Source organism: Nanorana parkeri, unplaced genomic scaffold, assembly GCF_000935625.1.
Source record: "Nanorana parkeri isolate BGI_ZX_2015 unplaced genomic scaffold, ASM93562v1 scaffold810, whole genome shotgun sequence".
NCBI classification, from domain to species: domain Eukaryota; kingdom Metazoa; phylum Chordata; class Amphibia; order Anura; family Dicroglossidae; genus Nanorana; species Nanorana parkeri.
The window spans coordinates 762558-789716 of record NW_017307078.1 but is presented as its reverse complement, the minus strand read 5'-3'; the positions used below and the strand labels follow the sequence as shown (position 1 = coordinate 789716).

General features: G+C 41.9%; 1 protein-coding gene across 1 annotated transcript in view; it reads left to right on the top strand.

Annotated features, from left to right (window-relative positions):
* Positions 1-27159, top strand: part of DPF1 (double PHD fingers 1) — a 77818-nt gene that overhangs the window by 8131 nt on the left and 42528 nt on the right. Inside the window, exons 2-3 of the mRNA XM_018565067.1 lie at positions 23370-23530; positions 25930-26037. Of these exons, the coding sequence (XP_018420569.1) occupies positions 23370-23530; positions 25930-26037 (269 nt within the window). The remainder of the gene's footprint in view (positions 1-23369; positions 23531-25929; positions 26038-27159) is intronic.

Below are 27159 nucleotides of genomic sequence, written 5' to 3'. Positions count from 1 at the left end.
TGGCAGTGTTTGAATATTACGCTGTTGTATTATAAATCTCTTTGCAGTAACCATTTTGAATAGTCCTGGCATAGAACATTGCTGAGCACTCCAAACACATTGTAAATGCTTACCGTACATAGTTACATAGTATTTGGGGTTGAATAAAGACATATGTCCATCAATGCATAACTGCATAAACTGCATAAAGTTAACATTTCTCTCAAGTTTTTATTTCTGAGGAAAGTGAATGGGTAGATCGGGACCCGGGGATAATCCTACTGGTATTGCTATTCACTAGTATTATACTGATGATGGTAAACGTAGTCTGGTTACTGAGCTGGCAGCAGAGGACAAGGGATCTGAGATACAGTAGAACCGGCACACCACAAGTTGATAGTCCAGATACAACTTTATTTCAATGTATGGTCATGTGCCGGATACTACTGGTTAAAACAACATTAGCTGCGCACCCTCAATGAAGTCTATATACTGTCTAATCCTCAAGCCCTGATGAAGGGGGTGTTATTTTGGCTCCCGGAATGCATTGGCTTCTATCTAACCAGAGTTGTATCTGGACTATAAGCTTATGGCATGGTGCTTCTATCTCAGATCCAAATCTTTTATTTTTGAGACTCCCATTTTCTCAATTCAGAATGACTTGTACAAAAATTCTCTGGGAATAAATTAATGTTGCTCCAATCCACATAATCTGTTAGTCACATCCAGGTGTTGATTGCATTTGGAGAGATTTCCCATCATCTTACAATAGGAAACGTGAGAGAGATTCTAACCCAGGAGTAAGCAGCCGTGGCACTCCAGCTGTGGTGAAACTACATTACTGATGAGGCATTGCAAGATGCTTGACAGCCATAGGCAAGACTCCCAGAGGCACCATGGGATATGCAGTTTCACCACAGTCGGAGGGCCATGGTTGCCTACCACCGCACTAACCCTTCTCCGCCGCTTCATCCAAAAATAAATTAAACATTTTGGGTTGTGGTGGACTCAAGGCAAGTAAAAAAAGCTCACATATTATTCCAGTTATTTATTTAGTCATTAATAAAACAAATATATTTATGAATACTTATGGTATAACCACTTATCAAGCTTAGTATTTTCATAGCCCTCGCCACATACTAATCAGGCAGAGAGTGGGAGGATCAGCACTGTGAATGAAGAAGGCTTTCTTGCATTGAAGAGTTCTGCCATCCTTGTATGTTTCAGGCATGGGGGTGCTGGAAGGGTAGGTGTTGAGGCAACCTTACCGGAGGGGAAAACACAAGCAACACCTGTTCATTCATAGTCCGATTTATAAGCTGGAGGCAGATAGATCACAGAGCTGTTTAATTTTAACAATGGTGTCACCCTCTAACATATTTGGCCTAGCTATGAGCCAGCTGTGTCACAGCCTATGGTTCCATTCAGAAACCTCTTAAAAGTGCAATATCCCGAGGCACCCCAGTCTAAATTGTAAAAAAAACCATAGAAAAAAACCGATGCATGGTCCCTCCCCCTCAAAATCAATACCTAACACCTTATTCTAGACAGTGGTCTGGTATGAAATTTAACGAGGCCCCAGACAAAACAACAAAAAAAGACTGTGAAGTTTCCCCTTTCACATCAGAAGCCCACCTTCATATCAGGAACCCCCTTCACATCAGAGCCCCCCACTATTTCACATCAGAAGCCCCTGCCTTCATATCAGAAACCCCCTACACATCAGAGTCCCCCACCCTTTCACATCAGAAGCCCATCTTCATATCAGGAACCCCCTTCACATCAGAAGCCCACCTTCATATCAAGAACCCCCTTCACATCAGAGTCCCCCCTTTAGCAAAGGGGCACCCTGAAGGCACCCCTGACACAGTCAGAAAGCACCCCAGGGTGCCACGGCACCCTGGTTGAGAATGTCTGCTCTATTGCAACAATGCATCTTTCCGTACTATGTCCATGGTATTTCTTTGAATATCAAAGTCAATGTCAATACTAACAGGGAGAGTGAGTAAGAGTCGGCTTTTTTTCCGAACTTTTGCACAAAACGTCATAACAGTCAACAGTTGCCGCTTTGCTCAGAGCACCCTCTAACATGTTTTACCCACTAGGTGAAATGCATTAAAGGGTCGTGCTTAGTCGGGGATCGTAAGATGGACTGGTAATGTTTTAAATAAAGTTTTACTCTTGGCGGTAGAGTTGGTGTTGCTACTGTTGATTGTTGTTTGGAAGACTTTAGAGCGGAAACGAGCATGTGCGGTCTGCGCCTGGAGCTCCTGGAGCTGTTTTGGAAGTTGGATTGGGGTTTGGAGCGGTGATACTGCGATGTTTATTGTTTACAGTCATATAGCGTAAGTCTGACCAGGCACCCTGACCATATATTGTAGAAGGGAAATGCAAGGCATGAGAGAGACTAAACATAATGACAAATATTAAAGCAGCTAAAATAGTTCACATATATGTAGTTGGCAGCTGCTTGGTCAGAGTTTCAGCTGAACCCCTAACTATAATTCCATCTTCTACAGGAACTCCTTATACCCACAAGACTGCACTTCAGGCAGATACTATTAAACACCAATTATTCTAGCTGTGGATTCAGTGAATATATATATATATATATGTTTGCATGCAGCTGGTAAATTAGCAAAATTTGTCTTCATGTCTGCCCTCTGTAAAGGTGCCCATACACCTTACGATTATCGGACGATAATCGTATGCGATCGACTTTTCGTCCGATAATCGTAAGGTGTATGGGCACCTTAACCCCCGGCACGGCAGCACTCAGACTGGGATAGGGAAGGACAGCACTAGAAGGCAATCAAGCTCATTGGAAAGTACTATCTATGTAAGGCATATATTTTACTTATCTTATAACTTATAGTGCATCTAGACTCCAGCATGCATGAGTTTGAGTGAGCGCCAATAAAGCACAATGCACAAGACTGCACAGTTGACAATGGAACCGTGCAGTATTCCTAGTTTACATGTAGATTTCAGGGGCAATGAACCACACTGAAATGTTGACATGTGGAAACCTAACACTGATAGTAGAAGAGAACAGAGTGATGATGTAATCAATGTGGGGCTGCTCATTTACTATCCAGTCACGAGGTGGGGACAGTCTTAGACCAGACCTGGCTGTGATGTCATGCTTTTCATATTTGTCTGGCAGTAAAGTGTAGGGATCGACTCCCTACCTGAAATCTCTAACCACTTTCACAGCTACGACCACTTTGCTTAACTTCAGACTGAGTACAACATGACACTTGCTCTGTTTTTGCCGGGGAATAAAGAAAACCTGTCAGAGAGAAACATGGAGTCTGTTCATACTTCCATACTTTGAGTCCTTGCCCTGGAAAAAGTATCCAGATAAAGACTTCTGACTTTTCTCTGACTTCAGGTTACAGCTGTCAGGCAATACAGCAAATTACTGACCATCATGCAAGACCATCATGTGTAAGTAGGCAGGGAGCTGAACAGGCAGTGACTCCATTCACACTGAGCGTTTTGTAGAGCGATTTCCGCTCCAAAGTCGCTCATTGTAGCTCTTCCAATGCATTTCAATGGAGATGTTCACATCTTGCAGCTCAATGTCACCCGTAGCTTGTAGCTGAAGCTTGTCATTCAAACATGAGCTATTTTCCAGCAGATTTCAAGCGATTTGGCCTCAATAGACTTGATAGACTGCCAAAAGAAGTGCTACCTAGCGCGACAAAATGTGCACTGTAGCTCAATGTAGCTCAATGTTGATCAGCTTAAATCAGCGCTGATAAAGCGCTTATTTTGTTGTAGCTCAGTGTGAATAGGGTCTTATGCTGGTGGATAGTTCAGCCTGCGAATGCTGCCTAGAAGAACTGGAATCCCTATTTGGTGGGTCATTTGGCCAAAGTGAGGTTCTGTGGGCTGGCTGCAGTCGCTCTGGATAGAAGGGATTTTGCTGTATTGGTGACTTTGGGTAGTTAATGGGTGTTTGCATTGCTATACCTAGACTGGTTTATCATGCAGGTGGACACAGGGGCTGAAAATGTCATCTCTGGTCACAACTAGTTCTTCACTTTTGCCAGTTGCTGGCTAGTTGTAGCATTTTCTGGCTTCTTACATGGCAAGATACACCACTACCTTTCTCAGCTCTACCCTACTCATGCAACCAATACAAAGTCAAAGATGTATGGTGCTCCTGCGCTAGACTCTCCATAATCCAGAACAGTACACAAATAATTGGGGGTGACACCTTCATCATGGCGTTTTGGAAGGTGACCGAGAAACAAATTGCTCTGAGAAGACTCATACCAAACATACAGTTGTGGGTGGAATTGGCATTTAGTAAATAGACCATTGATGGTGCTCATAGCTTCCAAACAGAATTTAGCTGCTTCTAAATGCTGTTCTCAGCAGTTTTGATTTAAGCCTGAGTGTTTTATACAACCCTTTATGCCCTCTCCGCAATTACCAATCTCTATAATGTTCTGCCACTCCATAAGTTCTTCTGTTATCCATATAACTCCTTATAGTCCTCAATATCGCCCGACCTCTCCCTATAATTTTTCTTATTTCATCTTATTACATCCATATACTTTCATCATCTCCAGAGAGGTTTTAATATACATGCTTCTCATCAATCCAAATTATATACCTGGCCCCACATTTTATCTGAGCTGCAAATAATTGTATTTTTGTTAGGTGCCAATCTGCTGCTTCCCTTCCTGGTGCAAGGCTTTTGAAATGTTAATGTTCTTGTACTGCTGCATATATACATATATATTGGGATTTGATGCGTGCAGGGTGTGCAAGTACTGTGTGTCAGTGCCCTACCCCCCCTTACACCCACACAATGATATGTCAGAATCTTGTGTCTGTTCTGCAGGTTAGCTCATGTCTGGGGGGGTGAGGGATACAAGGGTGGGGGAGTAGGTGAAGGATTGACAAGGGGGGATGTGTGTTGAAGGTATACAATAAAATATTGGGAGAGATTTGGTCTCAAATGAAATATTAGAAGCTAAAAAATATTAGGAGCTAAAAATAGAGCAGTGATTTCAGTGATTTTGATAGCAGAGGGTTCTGCAAGGAGCAGGGTGCGATTGCTTCACAATCAGAGAAAAGATATGACTTCTCTTTCTCGGGATATGCCAGACTCATATGAGAAACCTGTAATTTTGCAGATGTAGAGCCGAGACGTCGGCCTGATTTTCATTGGCAAAGTGCAATGTGCAGAGTGCAGTAGGTCACAGAAACCAATTAGACATTATTTATTTATTGATCCAACAGCACTATGAGGAAGGAAACCAGATTGGTTGCCTTGGGTAAAGCTGGTGCTCATGGGCCATCCAGCGCTCTTCTACCCTGGCAGGGGGTGGTGTGATCTTTCGGAGATATGGCCTTCTTTGCAGGGATTCATGCTATGCAAGGCACTACAGAAATAATTATAAATGTGCCAGTCTGTCCTTGCTATCGGTCATTCATATCCAAGCAAATATCTCAGAATTCAATGGAGGGCCATGAATGGACCAATTATGGTTAGAGGAAATATCAAAGTGTCTTCAAAAGCAAAACTGTCTTTGTTATAAATAGGAACCTGTTTAAGAATTAAGAAAGTTCTCCACAAAAATGGCTGAACACCATGCCTTATGGCCAGAAACTAGTGCCTTGATATCACATTTTTAGTGCACACTAGAAACTGAAATGTAGAAGTTGGTTGGTTGCTATGAGTCCCACAGGCATTTCTCCTTTCATACTCTCTGTCTTGAGACTCCATATTGATAAATGCCATTTTCTAAGGTTGCTTTTAGTTACGGCACATTCAATGGTTTGCCTATGCAGTGAAAAGTAACTTTAGTGGCTCCCCAGCATTACAGTGTCACCTTTCCTTCGTTGCCCTCCATTCCAAGGAAACCCTGTAGCACTAGTCGGAGGTTATTATAGCACCGACAAAATATGATTTCCCTGAGCATTTTGTGGTGAGAATAAAATATTCTAGTCAGTGTTAGTTATCCAATGTAGCTGCTAGTAAAACATGGCTAACCAAAAAAGTAATTTGTAGCTGCCCAGATCAGCCTTTCCTTTTTAGACTGAGGTGCCTCGAGATTTTGTATGCTTTTAAAGGGTGCCATGACTAAAAAAGGTTGAGAAACACTGGCCTAGGTAATTGTAGTGGTCAGCTACAGCAGCAACTCTGCAGCCAACTAGAAATCACCAGAGAAAAAAAGAAAGGGGTTTGTGGCTGATACAAATTTCTCTACTACACAGTTGCTAGTGTGACCCTTAAAGTATAATTAAACTCTTTTGTTTTCATATAGTTACTGCTTGCTAGCAGTAGATATATGCAAAAAAAAAAAAAAAGTTACCAAGAAGGGTTGTTCTTACCTTGGTCTCTGCCGCTCACTCCCGTCCGAAAATCTGAAGATTCTCGACCGGCCAAGCAGCATGATGGGGCGGGTGCATGCACAGTAGAAATCTTCGGCCCCGGAGAAAGGAGAGACACGGTGTTAGTAAATGCACACAGCTGTGAGTGTGCACGGGCACAGACTCCGTGGGACAGGAACAGACAGAAATCAGCGCTGAATCAGAGACCGGCACCAGCGCTGGAGGGACTCCTGAAAACTACAGGAAAGAAGAAGATGGCCGGGTGAAGAAGCAACAATAAATATATTTGTGACTTTAATGTCACTTTAAATACAATTTAACCATGTAACAATGTAACAGCATTGGGCCAGTCAGCAGGTACCAGTGCTGTCACTTGAGTAGAATGGGAGTGAGCCTCATGTTCCTCCACCCAGAAGTACAGGGTATTTTCTTTTCTCCTCAGGGGGCATTAAAACAAACCTGTTTCTGTGCAGTGCATGGACAAAGCACAGGTGCTGATGTGTCTGAAAGAATACATTGCTTCAATAGCCAAGTGTCCCCTTATCATTCCTCTGATTAAGTGTAATCTGAGCCTTTAGTACATCAGATCTACATTGTCTATTTTATGGGTGTTTGAAAGCTGTGCATAATTAGTTTCAGGTCATTAAATGTCCTGTAATAATGTGACACAGTGGAATAGTGGAATATAAAGGAATGTAATGATTAGGGCTGCAACTAATGATTATTTTTATAATCGATTAGTTTGCTGATTATTTTTATAATCGATTAGTTTGCTGATTATTTTTATAATCGATTAGTTTGCTGATTATTTTTTCGATTAATTGGATAAAAAAATGTAAATAAATACCATCCTTAATTTAAAATAAAATACATGAATGCAGTGTTACATACAAAGCTTACTTCAGAATAAAACTGCATGCACAATTTTTTGCAATCGCACTGGAATGCACAGCACTGCGGTACCGTGCGAGGACAGAGGGGAAGAAAAAAAACGGGCTTCGTCCGGGGGAGTGAGCAGCCAACATAATCAGGCATCTGAATACACGTGACCCCTGGACCATCCAAGTGAGTAGATCATGACCCGGCTAAGGATTGGAACGGAGAAGATTCAGTGAAGTCTATCCAAGGGAGCCAAGTGATTCTGAATTTTTCGAATCTGTCTGATCTGCATACTTTTTGCAGGTTAATGATGCTGACAGCATCGGTGCCGGTAGGTAGCCCAGCAGCCAGCTCAGTTTTCAGTAACTCTTTTGATTATGCTCATTGATTTCTCAATTTTTACTCAGATCTCACTATTTGCAGGAGTAGTGTTGTTTTAAACACGGAAATAACTTTTGCATTGGTCTTAGTTATATTAAGTTATAGTTGGGTGAAATCTGAATCTATAAGGTTTTTTTTGCTGATAACAAGATGCAGAGATTGGGTAATGGTAAACTGCTATTAAACTGCTATTCTTATAGGGTACTTATTATTGAATTTTTATTTTCCATGTAATTCTGCTTAAACTTCGAGCAATATCAGAATTTACAAGCCATATGGGGTCATTTAGGTCCATTGCATCTGTTTTTAACCAGAATAAGCTGGGTCATACCCCTCAATGTAATTTCATGGTCCCTTTGCACAGTCTTACACATGGATTGTTAAGGGGGAAAAACAGCTATAGGCTTTACCTGCTTTCATATTTTTGTTCCTCCCTTTCATTAATTTGCCCTTTTCCTTTGTTCTTCCAGTGTAGTGATCACATGACATGACCATGTAACTATTATATATGTCAGGAAAGCAGGGGGCTGCACGGGTTGCCTTCATTTCAGGCACCTTGTTTATGGATATTTTTATTTTAGATACAGATGTTTATGTGCTTAACATGCTTTGCTTAGATTTTGCATTGTAAAAGATCTCAAGGGCCTCTAGGTTTTCTGGCCTCTTCTCTTCGCATCTTATTGTGCATGACTTCTTGCTGCAGGTGGACATATGTAACAAAATGCACATTTCTCTGAGATGGTAAAAACGGGGCATCTTTTAGCAAAATTACAAAAAGCGCAAATAGAAAATGGTACAAATAAAACGTAAAGTTATAAAAACAACACAAATTACAGGGACAAGCATCTCTTTTAATCTGGATGTAGTTGTACAATGTACGATTACACGCGAACAGCCACAAACAGATGCAGGTGCTGGCACCTAGCCTTTAATTTGAATAGGCACAGCAGCCACATATGTTCTGATCCACCTGGGATTCCTGCCGCAAGAATCCGCAGGTCCTTAAGAGGCCCCATGTGCATGAGGCCTAAGCGTATTTTACAAGGCAATTTTAACAAGAAATGCACGTGCTACAGCTGGTAACCTCGGTGCACACTTCCAGAAGTCCTTCCTCTCACCCTTGTGAGTGGTAGCCACTTACAAAAACACTTACTGTCAGCCCTACTCCCAAGTTATGTACTTTTTGTCACAGCCTTTGCTGAAAGAAGTCCCAGCTGCCCCAGCTCCAACTATGCCTCCTTAACCTATTCTCCTGTGGCTGATTCATACACATGGCAGTCCCCAGCCATCCACTGGAGTTCGGCTATAAGACTTGAAGCTGACAGCTTTTTCCTTCATAATACTAGGTGACCTGCCTCCCCTGACCGCACGTCCTTGCTATAAAATATCCCACAGCTTAATGCAGCTCTCTAATTAGGGCTGCAACCAACTAATCAATTCATCCATAATAATCAATAATGAGAATAGCTGTCATCTATTCTCATTATCAACTAGTTGGTTGGATCTCCTATCTCTCTCCTCCATGCTGGGAGGAGGGCACAGCAAGCAGTGGGCTGGTTCAATAGCCAGCCTGCTATTGGCTATTGTAATTTGAAATGACCAATAGCGGGCTGGCTATTGAACCAGCCCCACTACCTACTGTATGTACATTCAGCTGCCATCTGCGGAATCTTGCCATCTGGCAGCTGTGTTCTCTGGCTGAAGCTATTCAAGTGCTATGTTGTTACAATACAATTATTTAAAAAAATTTATAAAAGGTGGGAAAAAAGTCATTTTCGGTTTCGGCCTGACAACTTCTGCTGTGGGAGGTGTGTTGCAATGCCATTCATTTCAATGGCACCCCACCCACACTGTGATCACCCGCACTGAAACGCACGGTACCATACAGTGCGATTGCAAAAAATTGCGCATGCAGTTTTATTCTGATGTAAACTTTATGTTTGTAACACTGCATTTGTGTATTTTATTTAAAATTAAGGATGGTGTTTATTGAATTTTTTTCTTCTGAACGAAAAAAATGATCGGCCAACTAATTAATTATGAAAATAATCATTAGTTGCAGCCCCATCTATAATATTATCCTCTGAGCCCCCACTTTAGGTTGTGGGATAGTGGTGTGGGGGGATAGGGGTGGATGATAGAGCTCTGATTTGGAAAAAAAGTAGAGGATTTATGGTCTGGGGGTGGGGTGTTCGCAAATAATGATTTATTTCCAATTTAGGCACTACCATGTACCTTGTGGGTGCTGCTAAAGGTGTCAAAGTCTGGATGCCTAACCTGCAACCTTTTGGCACTTGCTGTGTGACCCTACAACCTCAGCAGTCTTTATTGAGAGTGGTATTGATTTGTAAAGGGGTAGTAGCGGGGACCTCTGCTAGCCTCATGTAACATGTCTCTAACCCCTGACTGTCTTCTGCAAACTGCATCCAGTCATCAACCAAACCTGTAGCATGTCTACAACCTCTGACCATCGAGCAAGGAGTATGTTTCCTCAAGTATGCTTTTAAAGCAGTGGTTTTAACTTATACTGTATAGGGGACCTGCAGCCCATGACATAAACAAAGGCCCGCACATAATGTTCAGTATATGTAATACTAGAGAGAACTGTCAGAGACTGCAGAGTCTCTGACAGTTTTCGCTAGTATTACATATACTGAATTATGTGCGGCCCTTTGTTTATGTCATGGGCTGCAGTTAGGAGCATTTATAAGAACCACTGCTATACATGGAAAGTCATGTGCATTCTTAGTGAGCACATATTTTGCAGTGTTACTTTAAATGAGTTAACAATACATATTGTTTTTATTTATTAATAAAATAGATTGGTAAATTAACCACTAGGAGGGAACTCTCAGTGACTTGGCACAATAACTCTGTCTCCCTCTTAACAGATGTTGAGATATGATATCAACCACACTGGGATTGCATTGTATAGAGAATATTTCCTTTCCTGTGTCTTAAAACTCTGCTGTGTTCCTGATCTCTGACTTCTGTAGGTATCTGACACTTCCAGATGTGTTGAGTAGATATTTGCTACCTGCGGTGGTTCCTTCCACTGGCTCCCAAGTCATTACATTGTGTAGGAGTCGGTGGTAGGAACCACGGTTGGAGTGGGTGCAGCAGGCATTGTTCAACCCAGAAGTGGCAGATGCAGTAATGGGGTATCAGCAATGTGAGGAAGTCATAGGACACAGGCCAGTAGAAGGGATAAGTAATTTCCTTCTTCTTTTACAGGCTGGGCTTAGTTTAATTTTCTCCATGTACTGACATATTTTTTTTCCTTCTGCCCAATGCATAAAAGTGCTGGCTCATCGGATCCATGCTTTCCTTACGAGCTCCTGCAGAATGGCGCATGAATGAAGTGTCACCTGACATATCTTTTATGTTTCATCTCATCTCTGGCATAGAAATGTCACCTGCCACTTTATTTGTGCTGAGGACTTGTGATGGATAAATGAAATGCTTTCCATCGATATCATCACTGCTCTATAGCTCCTCTACAGCAACCCGGGCTGCCTCCACTCCAGATCGCACACACAATATGAAGTAACAATGATGTGCCAAGGTTGAGGAAATGTGAAGATCCACCATATTGCCACTAAGCCCCACTTCTTAGCCACATAAGGCTACAGCCCCCCCATACAGAGCTATTGTTCCTGTCTATATATATATATATATATAGAGAGAGAGAGAGATATATGTATATCTCTCTCTCTCTCTCTCTATATATATATATATATATATATATATACACACAGTACATTCAGAATGCAAGAAAGTATTCAGACCCCCTTCAGTTTGTTCAGTTTTTTTATGTTGCAGCCTGATACTACAGTTGTGCAAATTCTTTTTTTTTCTCAAGAATCTACACCCAGTACCCCATCATGACAAAGTACAAACTGAATTTTAGAAATGTCTGTGAATTTATCAATAATAAAAAACTGAAATATCACATGCACTTAAGTATTCAGACTCTTTACTCTGTACTTTGTTGAAGCACCTTTGGCAGCAATTACAGCCTCGAGTCTTTGGGTATGATGTGACAAGATTTGCATATCTGGATTGGTGGATTTTCTGCCATTTTTCTTTGCAAATCCTCTCAAGTCAGGTTGGATGGGCACCGTCGGTGGGCAGCCATTTTCAGGTCTCCCCAGAGATTTTCAATAGCGTTCAAGTCAGGGCTCTGGCTGGGCCACTCTAGGACATTCACAGAGTTGTCCCTAAGCCACACCTGTGTTGTCTTGGCTGTGTGCTTGGGATCGTTGTCATGTAGGAAGGTGAACCTTCGGCCCAGTCTGAGGTCCTGGGCGCTGTGGAGCAGGTTTTCATTGAGGATATCTCTGTACTTTGCTCCATTCAGCTTTCCCTCAACCCTGACCAGTCTCCCAGTCCCTGCTGCCGAAAAACACCCCCAAAGGATGATGCTGCCACTACCATGCTTCAATGTTGGGATGGTATTGGGCAGGTGATGAGCGGTGCCTGGTTTCCTCCAGACATAACATTAAAGGTGGCCATACACCTTACAACCATCGCACGACTTTCGTTGTGCGATGGTTGTAAGGTGATTAAAAGTTCGTACGACCTGCCCATCTTGGACAGGCCGATCGTACTTGCGATAATCGCAAGTCCTCCCCGCTGAGGGAAGAGCTTGCAGATTATTACAATAGTGAGCGGGCAGTGTGCGCTTGCGCACCTCGGGCATGCGGCTTTCGTCTTGCGATTGCGCTACCAGTTGTACGATTTTCGGCGGGTTTTCAAGCGTGCTCGTTATACGAAAATTGTGCGAAAAATGCGGTCTCACGCTGCCCATCAACCTTGTGATTATCGTACGATCACGGGATCACCCGCGATTATCGTACGATAATCATCAGGTGTATGGGCACCTTTAGAATTGAGGCCAAACAATTCAATCTTAAGCTGGCTATACACCTTACAGCCATCACACGACTTTCGTTGTACGATAATCAGCAGGTGTATGGGCACCTTTAGCTTTTGCTCTGATTCAGTATGCATTGTCAGCTGTGAGGCCTTCTATAGAGAGGTGTGTGCGCCTTTCCAAATCAATGTCCAATCAATGTATTTACCACAGGTGGACTCCAATCAAGGTGTAGAAACATCTCAGCAATGATCAAGAGAAATGGGAGGCTCCTGAGCTAAACTTCAAGTGTTGTTGTAAAGGGTCTGAATACTTATGCCAATATGATATTTCAGTTTTTCCTTTTTCATACATTTGCAAACATTTCTAAAATTCTGTCTTCACTTTGTCCTTATGGGGTTCTGAGTGTAGATTAATGAAAACAAATAAATAATTTAAACAACTGTAGTATCGGGCTGCAACATAACAACATTGAAAAAAGTGAAGGGGGTCTAAATACTTTCTGAATGCACTGTATATGTATATACATATGTTTTATATATATATAAAAACATATGCTTGTGCATTTAAAAGTATATCTAAAGCGAAAACCTTTCTTTTTTTTGGATAGCGAAGTGAATGGTGAAAACCTCACTGGAATTTTTTTGCTATGTTTTGCTCATTTGAGAGATTTTACTTCACTTCCTTTCTTGGAGACAGGAAGTGAGATAAAATCTCTCTCCATTAAAGGAAATTTTTGTGAGACAGTTGACAGTGAAACAAGTGTCCTCATTGTAAGATATGCTCTGTAATAGTCACCAGGACAAATAGAATGGTTGAATCTCCCCAGCAGGAACAAATGGAGCACAAAAACCTATCTGAGGTTCTAAACCTTCCCTTTTCTATCCAAAATAAATAAAGTTTTTGCATTAGATACACTTAACATAACATAGGTTATAATTAGGGATGTAGCGATACTAGTATTGGTATCTGTGCCGATACCGAGTATTTGTGCGAGTACTGGTGACGAGGGAGCATGGAGACGGCTTCCCGGCCAATCAGGAAGCCAAAGGGCGTGTAATGACTCGCCGCCCCGGCTTCCTGATTGGTCAAGAGGCTGCCCAATCAGGAAGCTGGACGGTGAGTCTTTACCCACCCCCCTGACTTCCTGGTTGACCAGAAAGCCGACTCCATGCTTCCTTGTCACCTGGTGTCCTGAGTCATTACACGCCGCCTGGCTTCCTTAAGACAATTTCCGGTATCGGTATTTGGTATAGGTGAATACGAAAAAAAAAATATCGGTATCGATGCATCCCTAATTATAACCCCCCCCTACTCTATCCAGAACTAAACAATAAAGTTGTTGCTTGTGTTAACCCTACGGCTCTTCTGATACTCCCCTTTTCCACTGAATGTGCTAACTTCATAAAGTATATGGTTCTTTAATACATATAAATTGAACTGATAGATTTTTTTCAGGTCCGATATCAACTGTAGATGAATAAAAAATAATAATCATTATTCTTCCATATTTATTTTGCAGATTAATAAAAAATATCTTTGCATCTCTGACTAGAAGACGTGGTCTTCTATATAAAATATTATATATTTGAGAAATCCAAAATGTAACCATGCGATCAACCCACTGGTCACGTCAGATTTCAGGTCAGAAAAACAGGTTTGAAGAATATAAAGAAGAAGGATAGGAGATGCAGAAGAAAGAATGCAGCCCTGACAATGAAGGGTTAGATTGGGTGAGGGGGAGGAGAGTGGTTTAATACTGCCGAAATCCTGACACATACCACCCCCACCTCCCCCTACATCTAGCATTATACCGTATTATTTGGATATTGTAACTGCTCTCCATGGTGAGAGATCACTGGCTGGTGGAAGATCAGTTTGGGAAATTAAAGCTACCCCAGGCCTTGCTGCACTATAGACTACACCCATGTTGGAGAGAGTGCCTGGGCTGATCAATAGGGGGCAAAAATAAGGGTCTTTAGCGTATACGAGGAAACATAGCCGATATTTATTTAACAAACATCTAAATGTGCAGGAGAATGTTTTGTGTGACATTTCGGAATCCATTAGAAGGATACGGTGGATTAAGGACGGAGACAGCAATTCTGCATTATTTTAAAGAAAGTGGGATTCTGATAACCTGCACCCCTGCGGGTTATACAATACTAGTTGCAATTTTTTAAGTTGACTGATAATGGTGCAAAGGCTTCTCAAAATCGATATTTTTAGGAATATTTAAATGGATTTTAGTGTGCACAAACAGAATATAATACACAATTGTTTGGGAAAATATAAAAGATGGGGTTGTGTCTGGTAAATAGATACCACACATGTCAAGCCTTAAAATTGCACGTGCCAATGAAATGGCTGTACCGTTCATCAGTTTAGAGTTAGCAGTGAGTGATGGCCATTAAAATTTTTGTTCTCAATGTTCAGGTTGATACGTGGCATGTGTTGCACTATCATTGTTTTCACGTGTATTTGCATTTGTATGTACGCGGAGGTAGAGGCCCCCTATGTAATAGCACAGAGGAAGTGACAGGTCCTCCTTATGAAGACATCAGAGCTCTATTGGACCCTATGTAGCAAACCACAAGCTATAAGATGCACATCTCCAGGCAGGACCGTGCATTCGGCCTTCCTGACAGCGGGCGAGGGCCTCTGGACTCACACCCTCCCCAGGCAGCAGGCCTGAGATGCAAGGACACTTACATGGACTATCTCCCCAGGCTAAAGCCTGAGAGGCAAAGGTGAGGATCCCTGAAACTGACATCCTCTCCAGGCAAAGCCTGGATTCTAGAAGATCTTCCTAAATAGCTATCCCCTTCAACAGACCACATCACTGGTATATACCTCTCAGTGATTGGCTAGAGTGAAATAATTATTCATAAACTGCAACATTGTATCTTCTCACTCTCTCCAATGGAGAACACTCTCCATATGTAGGCATAAATAAACAATGTACTGGACCCAATGAATCCAGAGAACATAAGGAAGGGGAGCTCAGGCTGCCTACAGTCCAGCTGCCAACGCTTTATTTAGACTAGGGACACTCCAGTGTATGGCAGGGTCCCTATACTAGTATGGGACCTTTAATAGGGACCAGCCTTCCTCAGAGACTGCCAAGGTATATAAGATCTTGGTTTGTCCTGTAACATTAGGTTTTCGAGCGGTAGATGAAATAGATATGGAAAGGGTGCAGGGAGGGACATTTACTGGTTAGAAGGGTGTGATCTGTCTCAGGATCCTCTAGTTGGTTCATTTCTCCTAGTGTCCTGGGTGCGTTTCCTCTCAGGATAGGAATGGGAGCAGTTAATGGTGGTTTTTCAGTCTCCACACAATGAATAATTCATCTCATACCTGAATCTCTTTATGCAGCAAATGCAATTTTATGTTCCCTCCAAGCTCCAATCAGTTTTCCCAGAGGAATTTATTGAGTGCGCAAAGCACAAGCTTGTATAAGAGTGCTAAAGTCTGCATGCATATCTGTATGTACATATAGGTGCTCCATGTATGTACAGTACATACTACATTCCAGCGGTGAGGGAATTGGAATGTGGCTGCTATTTGTTGACAACAGAACTGATATTCGACATCTGTCCTTGGATTTTATTTTTCTGTCTTTGAATGCCTTCCCCCCTTTACTGGGGGCCGATTTACATCTATGCTTTGCGGGAATGTTACATGTGTTGACATGCTGCGCTGCCATTCATTTTGAATAACACCCCGACACACTAAAACAATGGAGGGTGTAGTTAATTGCAGATTATTGCGTCAAAAACTTAGTGGCACGTCCGCTATTTGGAATGTTTTGGTGCTTTGGCAGCCAACTATTTTCAGTGGGCCGAATTATCTCTGTGCACTTATGTAAATAAGCCCTGAATCTTCATAGACTGGATGCTGCAAAGGCAGGGTGCGTTTCATGAATAATGGCGAAAATAATATTGTGAATCTTATGGTTCTGCTGCCGGCTTATGAATTTTTGGACAGCATAAATCTGAAAGTCTTTGCTATAGATGATCTTAGTGCCATTAAATGAAAATATATGTAGACTTAATTTTTCATCCAACTTCCTATGGTTTTTAGTGGAAGTTTTCAGAAAAGCCAATACTGCTTTTCCCAGTGAATCTGCACCTACAGTAAGTGGGCCAACATTTTGCAACCAAAACCCAAGTGCTTTAAGGCCAAGCTGTCTGTAGTTTGGAGGTGTATGTCACCCCCACTTCCTGTCCTTGTGACAGCAGGACAAAAAAAAGAAGGGTGCGGTTGTCACTGGGACAGGAAGACACAGACAGTAAATATACCCTGACAGATTTTGCTATTTCCCCATTTCATTGGGAAAAAGTGTCCGTGTGTCCTCTGGAGAGGTTTCCCAGGACTTTGTGTCCCCACAAGATATGGGGGGAAATCTTCCTGGTGGGGACATTGACAGCAGTAAAAATCTGTCAGGGGTCATGTCCCTTTTCCCACTCTGCAAAGCAAAAATGGGTTTTAAAGGAGAACTATGAGATGAGTGATTTCCACTCACCTCATAGTTCTAGCCGACCTGTGACAATGAGACTGTCACAGGTCGGCTCAGTAGATCGGGAGGTGAGCGAACACATACCGGGTTCGCTCACCTCTCGATCCTGTCACGGCTCTCTGCCGTGACAGGGGGAGGGGCTGGATTCCCCTCTCCCCACTCCGATCTGCCAGCGCTGACTGGCGGAACGGACGGAGGAGGGGGCAGGTACCGCTGGCTCTGCCTCTAGATACGCAGAGCCAGCTGTCACTCACGCAGCTGGGCGGATCTCGACGACGATGTCGGGATCCGCTCCGGCTGCGGCGTCTCAGTGTACCGCGAGCTGTAGCTCGCGGTATACTGAGCTTAGGGTAACGGGAGGACGCTACTTTGTGTCCTCCAGTTACCCTAAGGAGAACTATGGGGAAAAACACTGACCCCATAGTTTTCCTTTAAAGTGTGTCTGAAATCCAAGGTTTTTCTTTAGTGCAGTGTGGTGAGGTGTTATGGCTCCCTGTCAAGTTTTTATTGCTGTCTATGTCCCTGCTAAGAAGATTCAGCCTCTCTATTGGTGATCATTGTCCCCGTACTGAAAGGGACAAACAAAAATCCAAAATCTGAGTTGTTGCCAGAACAAGAGTAGAGGAGAAATCTTCCAATGGGGACACTTACAAAATGTCTACTTCCTTTCCCTTCTTGTTTCTCATTTGGGACTCAGACGATAATATAATACTGGCATGGGATTTAAAGTGATATTAAAGGAGAACTATGAGGTGACTGAAAATCACTCATCCTCATAGTTCGAGCCGACGTGTGACAATGAAACTGGCACTTGTCGGCTCAATAGATCGGGAAGTGAGAGAACACATACCGGCGCTCGCTTGCTCACTTCTCGATCATCTCCCTGCAGAAAGCAGCGACTGTCAGTCATGGCTCCCTGCAGGGATCCTCCCCTCTCCGATCCTCCAGCGCTGACTGGAGGAACGGACGGGGAGGGGGCGGGTACAGCTGGCTCTGCCTCTGGATAGGCAGAGCCAGCTGTCACTCACGCACCTGGATGGATCTCGACAGTAATGTCAGTATCTGCCCTGGCTGGTGCGGTCTCGGTATACCGTGAGCTGTAGCTCGCGATATACTGAGCTTTGTGTCACGGGAGGACGCTAGTTTGTGTTCCCTTTGACCCTTAGGTTTTTAAGCTATTTCAAATGCTGATGAAATCACTTACAATGGATGCTTCTTCTTGATGTTTAAAAGTTTTATTTTCCTGCAGAATCAGCTGGTCCCCTGAGCACTGGACCTTACTTCCTGTTTCAGGGTGGCTCCTTTCTCCTTGTCCTTTGGAGCCACCCTTGTAGGTGCTAGTAAGCTGTGTCTCTACAAAAACACAGTACACAGCAAGGCAAGACACTGCTCTGCTCCCTTCCTCCCTTCTCTCTTCTCTAAGCTAGTAGATGGACAGTTGCTGGAGACTGCTCTGTCCCTTGTGATCCTGTACTGGAAAGGAAGTTCAGGGAAGCTGGGTAGAGAGTTGGAGCTTTTTGGAAACATGATGACTATTAGTGCTTGAGCAAAAAAAAACTTTGCTGGACAATTTGTTTGATGTGGATACATTATTGAAAATGGTTTGAGAGTTTAATGCAACTTTAACCCTTCCCTACACTGTCCAAAATGAAAAATGTAAGTTTTAGATATATCTAATCTTTACCTAATACCAATATTTTGCTTTTGTGTTGAATCACCTGACGGCTTTCTTTATCTTGATGACCTGAATATCGAGATTAAACCAAAGTAAAAAATGTCTTGGCTCCCTTCCACAAGGCCGTTATAAAGCTGTCACTCTCTCATAGCTGGATAACATGCTTATTCTGCATCCTAGTGAATCCATAGGAGAAGTTTCACGCCATTGTTCTGCTTTGTCATGGTTGCGGGAGCTAGGTGAAAGGGGGAAATCAGAGGGGCATATTTCATCGCCGGAGTCCCAGACTGATATAGGCAGGCAGTGCGTGATTCAGCTGTTCACTTTAATTGGGACTGCTGCAATCCTGTTTTAAGGGGAGACGTCTGAACCAGACAATGCTATACTTTCTGTCGCTGCCTAAAAAGCCGATAATGACCAGGATGAATATTCAAGAAATATTTCACACCCGAATATGTTATCACTACATAATCTGCACCTGCAGTCAAATCCGCGGAGCTGTTTACACAGGCAGATGTGACAAGGCAGAGTTGAGATAGATGATTTCCATATGCTTGTACAGAAAGGAGAACATAAGATGAATTATATTATCATCTTGTTGTAAACTATCACGTATCCCATCCTCAAATATGAGCTCATTGGACCCCTATCTTGAAAAAAAAATTCAATGGTTCTAATGTTTATTTATCAGTTATACTGTTATGTTCAGGGGGACCTATCAATAAAGTTTCCAGTTCATATGAAACTAATGCCTCATTCACACGAGAAAAGGCCGGTACGTACAGCTCTGTGATGCGCGCACGGCCGTATCGGGCAGCTCCCGGGAAGGACAGGTGCTGCGTGTGATTAGTACGCAGCCCCTGTCCTTCTCTATGGGATTACGCGGCCGTACTTCGCCCTATGTTCACCCTCCCTGCACGTCCGTGCGTGTACGGGTGAGCGTACTCGTACGCTGACAGGATGGATCCTGTCTGCGTCCGAGCAAGGACACCTGCACCCGTACGGACCTGCACTTGAGGTGAGCATAGGGGGGCGTATGGCCACATAGTCCCATAGAGAAGGACAAGGGCTGAGCACTAATCACACACAGCACCTGTCCTTCCCGGGAGCTGCCCGATGCTGCCATGCACGCAACACGGAACTGTACGTGCTTGCCTTTTTCTTGTGTGAATGAGGCCTAATGGTTTATGGATCATTTACTTTTTATCTTTTTAAGTTTATAAACCTGTTGTTTTACATCGTTTTTGTTACTGTCCTTATACAATCTTTGTTTTGCAATTAAACATTTAAACGTGGCAAAGGTTTTCCAAAGCATTATGGATTATCTAAGGAGAGGGCACAGAAGTAGACTGCTGTGAATTAGATACTCTGTCTCTGATTCAAACCTCCAAAGTAGGGGCAGGAAAAAAGTGTGGCGAGTCTGTATAATGTATATATATATATACAGACATATATATATATACATATATATATGTCTGTATATGTGGCTCTGTGTATAAATTGCAGCTTGAGCTTTTGAGCTCTGTAAACAACAGGCTTGACATCAAAGGAACTAACTGAGATTGTGAACAATGTAAAATGAGTCTTAAGCTCCCCCTACTGGCTCTAAAGAAGAATGTAAAATGTTTGTATGCAGTATTTCATTTTTATCCGAAAAAATATATTTTATAATGTATTCAAATTTAAGAAATAAATTATGTTCAAGACCATTATGCATTTCTTTTAAAGGGTCAGTTTACACATTTCTGTTAGTTGCCAGAGGACTAAATCAAAGTAAGTTTTTAATATGTCTCCTGTTTTATAGTTAAACAATAAAAGTGCCACTCACTGTGTGGAGAAGGCAGGTCCAAATAAAAAGAATAAGTGGTCAGGTATTCTGCAAGCCCCAAATATTGAGGGAGCCCTGACATGCAACCAGCTTTGCCCACCCTCTTCCTCCAGCCAAGCCTCACTATTAGTGAGTCAGACAAATATATTATGGGCCAGTAGTAAAGCTTAGGAGGTAGAGGGGGGAGGACCATGTGAAGAGGTGAATATTTGCATGTCAGAGCACCCCGGTATTCTAGAATGTGCTGAAGAATATCTGAGCAGACAATTAGGTGTTATCTCATACAGAAGCAATTGTATAGATTTAACATAGGCACAGGTGACTTTAAGACATATTGCTCCCTTGGCAAGCCTCTCTGCACAGGGAGCTATATTGGAAGGTTGAACAAGATGAGACACAAAAGCCACAGTAGTGCTGGATTTAATTCTGCAGGCCCATGTGTTGGGGACCTGAAAATCCTGCACCAAGCACCCTGCTGTGACTTGCAAAATACAGTAGGAGATAGACCTCCTATTGCCATGTATTATGGTTACGGATCACGTCCTTGTGCTATAGCAATCTTCCACTGACATATAGTGCCCTCTGGCCATATACGTACACATTTATTAAATCATTTCTAATTTATTAAGAGGAAGGACTAGGTTTATTTATTTTTCAAATTAACATAATCTTGACCAGTGAGTTTTCAGGCAATGAACGCCAGCCAGCTATATCTAAATAGAAGGGGGAGTGTTGTGTCAATTAATTTTGTGGTGTGGCGGTGCATCAGCTCTGCTGAGCATAGGTAGGGCTCAAATGGACTCTTAAACAGTTTTAAGTGTATGTGAAGGCATTTTTTCAGTTTTGGAAACAGTGGAGAGGGGTTAGTCCCCCTGCCAGATTTATATTGCTGTCCCCCCTCCATTTGTCCTAATAATCATTGTCACTGAGACAGAAAGTGACGGAAAATCCAAAATGTTATAGTTGACACCAGAGCAAGATGTGAGTGAAAACTAGGGATGCACCGATACTTTTCGAGTCTGTATTGTTTTAGAAAAACTCACATGACAATAAACAAAAATGTATCAGTACTTGTACTTGGGCAAGTACCAGTACTTGTACTCTCAAAACTGGTATCTGTGCATCCCTTTATTTATATTTATAAAAACAAAATCGTACATTAAAACAGAGATGTACAAATCCCAGGAGCTCCGTGTGCTCCTTACAAATGGACAGCTGCCGCCTAACTTTTGAATTTTTCTCTAGTCTAGTCTTGGAGCTGGAAAAGTATCTGTACTTGTGCTTGTACCGAGTACTGTACTTGGTATGGTGCATCCATAGTGAATACCCTTCATTTGAGACACATGATCCTGTGACAGTTTTCTATGGTGGGAATTCTGCTCATTGCAAAAGGATTTCTTCTCATTTCCTGTTGTTTCTCCAGGACAGGAAGTAAAGGGGAATCTCCCCAGGACACAGGCAGCAAAAGAAAAAAAAACCCCAAACACCTAATAGTGGTTTTATTACTTCCCTACTCTATCCTAGCTCCCAAAAAAGTTTTAGCTTTACATATACTTGTCTGTCCTATATAGGGATACATATACTATCCTACAAAGGGACTGTATAGATAAATTGTAACAGAACTGAGGGTTAACATTACATTCAGCCTATTAATTCTTCTAAGTTGCTTTTTCATTTACAATATCTTAGCAGAATATTGTGAACATGCAGTGTAAAACGGGCAGTTAAAAATGGTTTTGTGTTCTTGCCAGGGTCCAAACAGACGTCTTACTAACCCAGGGGAAAGTAACGCAGGCTGAATAAAACAAATTCTTGTTAATTAATGCTAAGAAACTATAAAAAACAAACTCTGTAGTTTATATTTTCTTGGTTTTAGATTTTAAAAATGTAATTACGTCCAATTTCCCTCTAATGTTTTCAGTGTATTTTTTCACAAGGTATTTGTCAATGATTATTATTGCAAATTAAAATTATGTTTTTCTGCATGTCACAGCCTCTTGAAAGTGAACCTGTAAAGATGGAAATATGGGAGATACCATTGCTGATTTACTAACAAGTAAAAGCTTTAAGTTCCAGGGCTGCAGTCCTGATCCTTGCATTGCTACCCATCGATTTGTTAACCTGGAACCTGCATGCAGCTAGGACAGTCTCAAAATAGTAATATCTGTTCTAAATACTTGCCCCGGGTTAGGGACTACTTACAGGGTTATTTAGAAAAGGGTGAAGAGTTTGGAGAAGGCAGGAGAAGTGAACAATCTAGGACAACATAGTAAGTGGTAATTATGTGATAATGCATTACATTTTTGGGGCATTTCTTCAATTCTTAATGCTGAATTTATCTTATTACAAATGATGGTAAACTACCTTGGTTAACATTTAGAGGAATGGCTAGAAAGTGGCCAGTGATCTATTTGCCAGTCATTCACTATGTTGTCACCACTAAATGTCTACTGGAAAATCCACCACATTTATAGTTCACATTCTTCTTTTCCCCTTTCCACCATTTATGTTATTACCATTTAGAATCTAGGGAGTCACTGCCAGAGAACAGCTGATAAACGCAGTCAAATCCTGGCATGCAAATGGGGCTGTTTTCAACTAAGTTCTTTAAGAACGCACTGTAATTACATTATGGAGGGCAGACACGTAGGTAAATGCCCTTTTATTTTTTACTTTAGCCCCACTTTAAGTTGTGTATAGCCTGTGAATTTTTAAATAAAGTTCTGTGATATGAACATACGGTAGTGGCACACTATAATATATGTTTGGAAACGAGACGTTGTACCAGTCTGTTGTTTCAGCTTCTGTTTGAGAAATAAAGTAAAAAACAATAAAGAGACGTTTGAAACTAAATGGGATGTTTTTGTCTTTGCAGGCTGGGCGAAGACTTCTATCGGGAGGCTATAGAGCATTGTCGGAGTTATAACGCTCGCCTGTGTGCAGAGAGGAGCATGCGACTTCCTTTCCTGGACTCCCAGACCGGCGTGGCACAGAACAACTGTTATATATGGATGGAAAAGACACACAGGGGGCCAGGTAAATATTATTTTTTGGTGTGGGTTTCCTCTGTGCTGCTGGGGAAGGGCTGCTAAGCACTAGTACTGGAAGAAAAACTGTACTTAACTGATATCTGTGTATATTTCCCCCTCACTTTCTATCTCTGGTGGCGCCTCTCACCAGAACAGGAAGTGATGAGAGATTATGCCAGCGGAGACACTTGCTACCTTAAAATCCCAATAAAATACACATTTACTTTTTCTAGATGTCTTTAGGATTGTCACATGATATGCAGGGTCCACTTCCTCAATGATATGGAGATGTGCTCTCTGCATTATTGTATGTGAGTACAGGTAGTGACTGCAGGGAGAGGGTCCATGACACCCTGCACTTACAAGTTGTCCTCAGTCTTACGGGTTGAATCAACTCAGACAAATGAGGACATCTAGTGGCAGCAAGGAATTACTATGGGGGACAGCACCTGGAGAGGGGGGTGATCATTGAAGTAAAAACATCTTTATTGTTTTGAACTACTGCTCCGTTTCCACAGTTGCTCAGAGTTGCGCAGTAACCCTTCTCCGTTTGATCCAAAACCTAAAAAATATGTTTTAGATTGACTTCTACTTTTATTTATTCCTGGGATCAGAAAATAATTTTCCATTTAGGTTCCATGACAACCTGAAGGTTCATTGCTCCTATTTTTCAGTTTTGTATGTGCACTAGTAGGCTAAATTACCTGCTGGTTTCTTAAAAGACTCCAATGACAAATTTGTCTTTAATGAATTTGTGTCTTATTCCCCTGGACTTTCAACTGGACTTTCAGTGTACAGTAAGTCCCCTACATACAACCATTAAGTTATGAATTTTTAAAGGATACAAACATGCATTTGCATGTCCAATCATGTAAGTTAGCTCACATATCTGGCATACATTGCCATGTGTGTGCTTTTGTGTACATTACTGTACAGTACTGTATAGAGTACAGTATCTTTATATCAAGCCCAGGATGTCCGTAAGCAAGTGTAAAAGCAGCAGTGATGCAGTTGGGCACCTAGGCTAACTTTGTTGGACTTACAAACAAATTGGACTTAAGAACGTGCTCTCGGAACGGAACCCGTCCATAAGTAGGGGACTTACTGTATTTCTATATTGCAAGTATAATCTATGATTGATAAATGACACCAACATTTGCCCTTATAATGGCTGGAGCTGTTAAAAGATGGAGAAAATTTTGGGAAGAATGTCTTACAGCTGAAGTCAATTTGCCAGCAACCATGCAAGCTGATATATCAGTGGAGTTCACTTTTAATTATGTGACTATGCCCAATGATATTGATATATCGGTTTTAGGTGCAACAAGCCTTTAATTATGTGACTACATTATGATCTAGGACAGGGTGGGCAACACTGGCCCTCCAGCTGTGCTTTAACTAAAAATCCCAACATGCCTCTGCCACTAAGAGTCATGCCTGTAACTGTTAGTTTCCAATGCCTCATGGGACTTTTATGGAGGGCCAGAACTGCCCACCCCTGATCTAGGAGTTAAGCCCATAAATGGTTGTTTTTAGAGAGTGCTATAAGTGTTACTAGAGACTGGACAGGTGAAAATTGTATTTTCTCTTAATAACACAGAGATTAATAAGATCTAAGAATAAGAGATACGTTGGCACTGCATGCTATTGACTCATGGGCACTAAGAACAAATAATGTTCACTGACTATAGAGGTGCTTTTTATATAAAGGGACAGTAATCCAAGTGCATATTTGTCTCTGAAAGATAAGATTCCTCTGTATATAGACAGCCTAAAGTGAATCTGTGCAGGGCAAAGCAACAGTTTCACTTTAATGCAGGCCTCCATAGATGCATATACTGTATTTACCTTTTTCCACCCCCATCGCTGCTCTATTCAGCCATTGGAGTAAACGCATAGCCCTGTGTACACTGTAAATGGCCAGAGTCCTAGGTTACACAGGATATGGACTTTGAGTGTGACCACCTTGATGGGTCCAGTGCTGTCAGAGGTAGTAAGTCACATGCTCCAACATACTCAGAAGTAAAGGATATTTCCTTTTGCTCCTAATGCTCAGTGGCAGAGGAGCAAGGGAAATCTTACAGAGCTAGGTTATTGTTTTTCTTTTAAATAAATATTCATGTAATTTTATTGGTATCTATCTTCATTTTGTACATTTACCAGTAGCTGCCTCATTTGCCACCCTCGGCTTATATTCGGGTCAATACTTTTCCCCAGTTTTTTGTGGTAAAATTAGGTACCTCGGCTTATATTCGGGACGGCTTATACTTGAGTATATACGGTATATGTTAACAGGGATGGGGGGTTTAAAGCAAGCCTGTTGCTTCACTCTGAATAGAATTTCTGCGTGTTATTGCATAGATGATAAGCCATAAATGAAAGTTTCTCACCTCTCCCTTTGTGTAGGCTTGTCACCGGGACAGATCTACACCTATCCTGCACGATGCTGGAGGAAGAAGAGGCGGCTGGACATATTAGAGGACCCTCGTCTGAGGCCCTGTGAGTTCAAACTTGGTAAGAAGTTAGTTTGGGGGGCCCCAGGTGTTATCATGCAATGCCATCGCGGGACCTGCAACACATTGCACACCAGGTCTGGAGAGACAGAATAACAACGGTGCAAGTCTGCAATTGTTGTAAGTTCAACTGAAAGTCCATTGTAGATTGCACAGTTGAAAGATTTAGATAATTAGCCGGGATAGTTCAGGTAGAGAGAAACCTAGTTGAAGCATAGTGCCATGGCTTCATTGTTTATTCTCTAAGAACTAAGCAGTAGGATTATAGCATTATCTCTCATGCACAACCAGTAAATTGGTATTGTGATGAATGACTTATATAGCTAAGCAATACAGGTGGATGATTTTTAAAAAAATGGGCCCATGGTGTACAACTTACCTTAAATTTCCTTATAGCAACAAATCAGAATTCAGCTGACAGTATTCTAGAGTGAATAGGAACATGTAAAAAATTAGGTATTTTTTTTATATCCGCATTTATTATGAAAATTTACAAAGGTGGCAAGAACATTTCAATTGCCAGTACAAGCATAATTAACGAAACATTGAGCATTTAGTTAATAATTATATGAAACGGACTGTATACAGTAGTCTTATATGCAACACTAATTATATAGTAACCCACAATGCACAGATAACATTGATTTATCCAGTGTATAGAAATCACAGTCTATTATTAAGTGCAGTGAGAATTAATAGAAGGGGGTGGGCAGGAAGAATTAGTTGAAGGAGGCTAAGCAATGAATCTCATAAATGGAAGCTGGCTGGACAGCAAGAATTAATAGAAGGAGGCTGAGCAAAGAGACTTTTATAATGGGAGGTTGGTAAGGGAGAATTATTAAAAAGAGGCTGGGCAATGAGACTTATAAATGAAAGCTGGACAATGAAAATGATTACATGGAGGCTGGGCAGTGAGGCTTATAATTAGAGGTTGGTTATGGAGAATTATTAAAAAGAGGCTGGGCATTGAGACTTATAAACGAAAGCAGGACAGTGAAAAATGATTAGATAGAGGCAGTAAGAATTTTTAGAAGTAGCCTGGGCAAAGGGACTTATAAATAGACGCTGAGCAGTGAGAATTATTAGAAGGAGCTGGGCATTGAGACTTATAAATGAAGGCTGG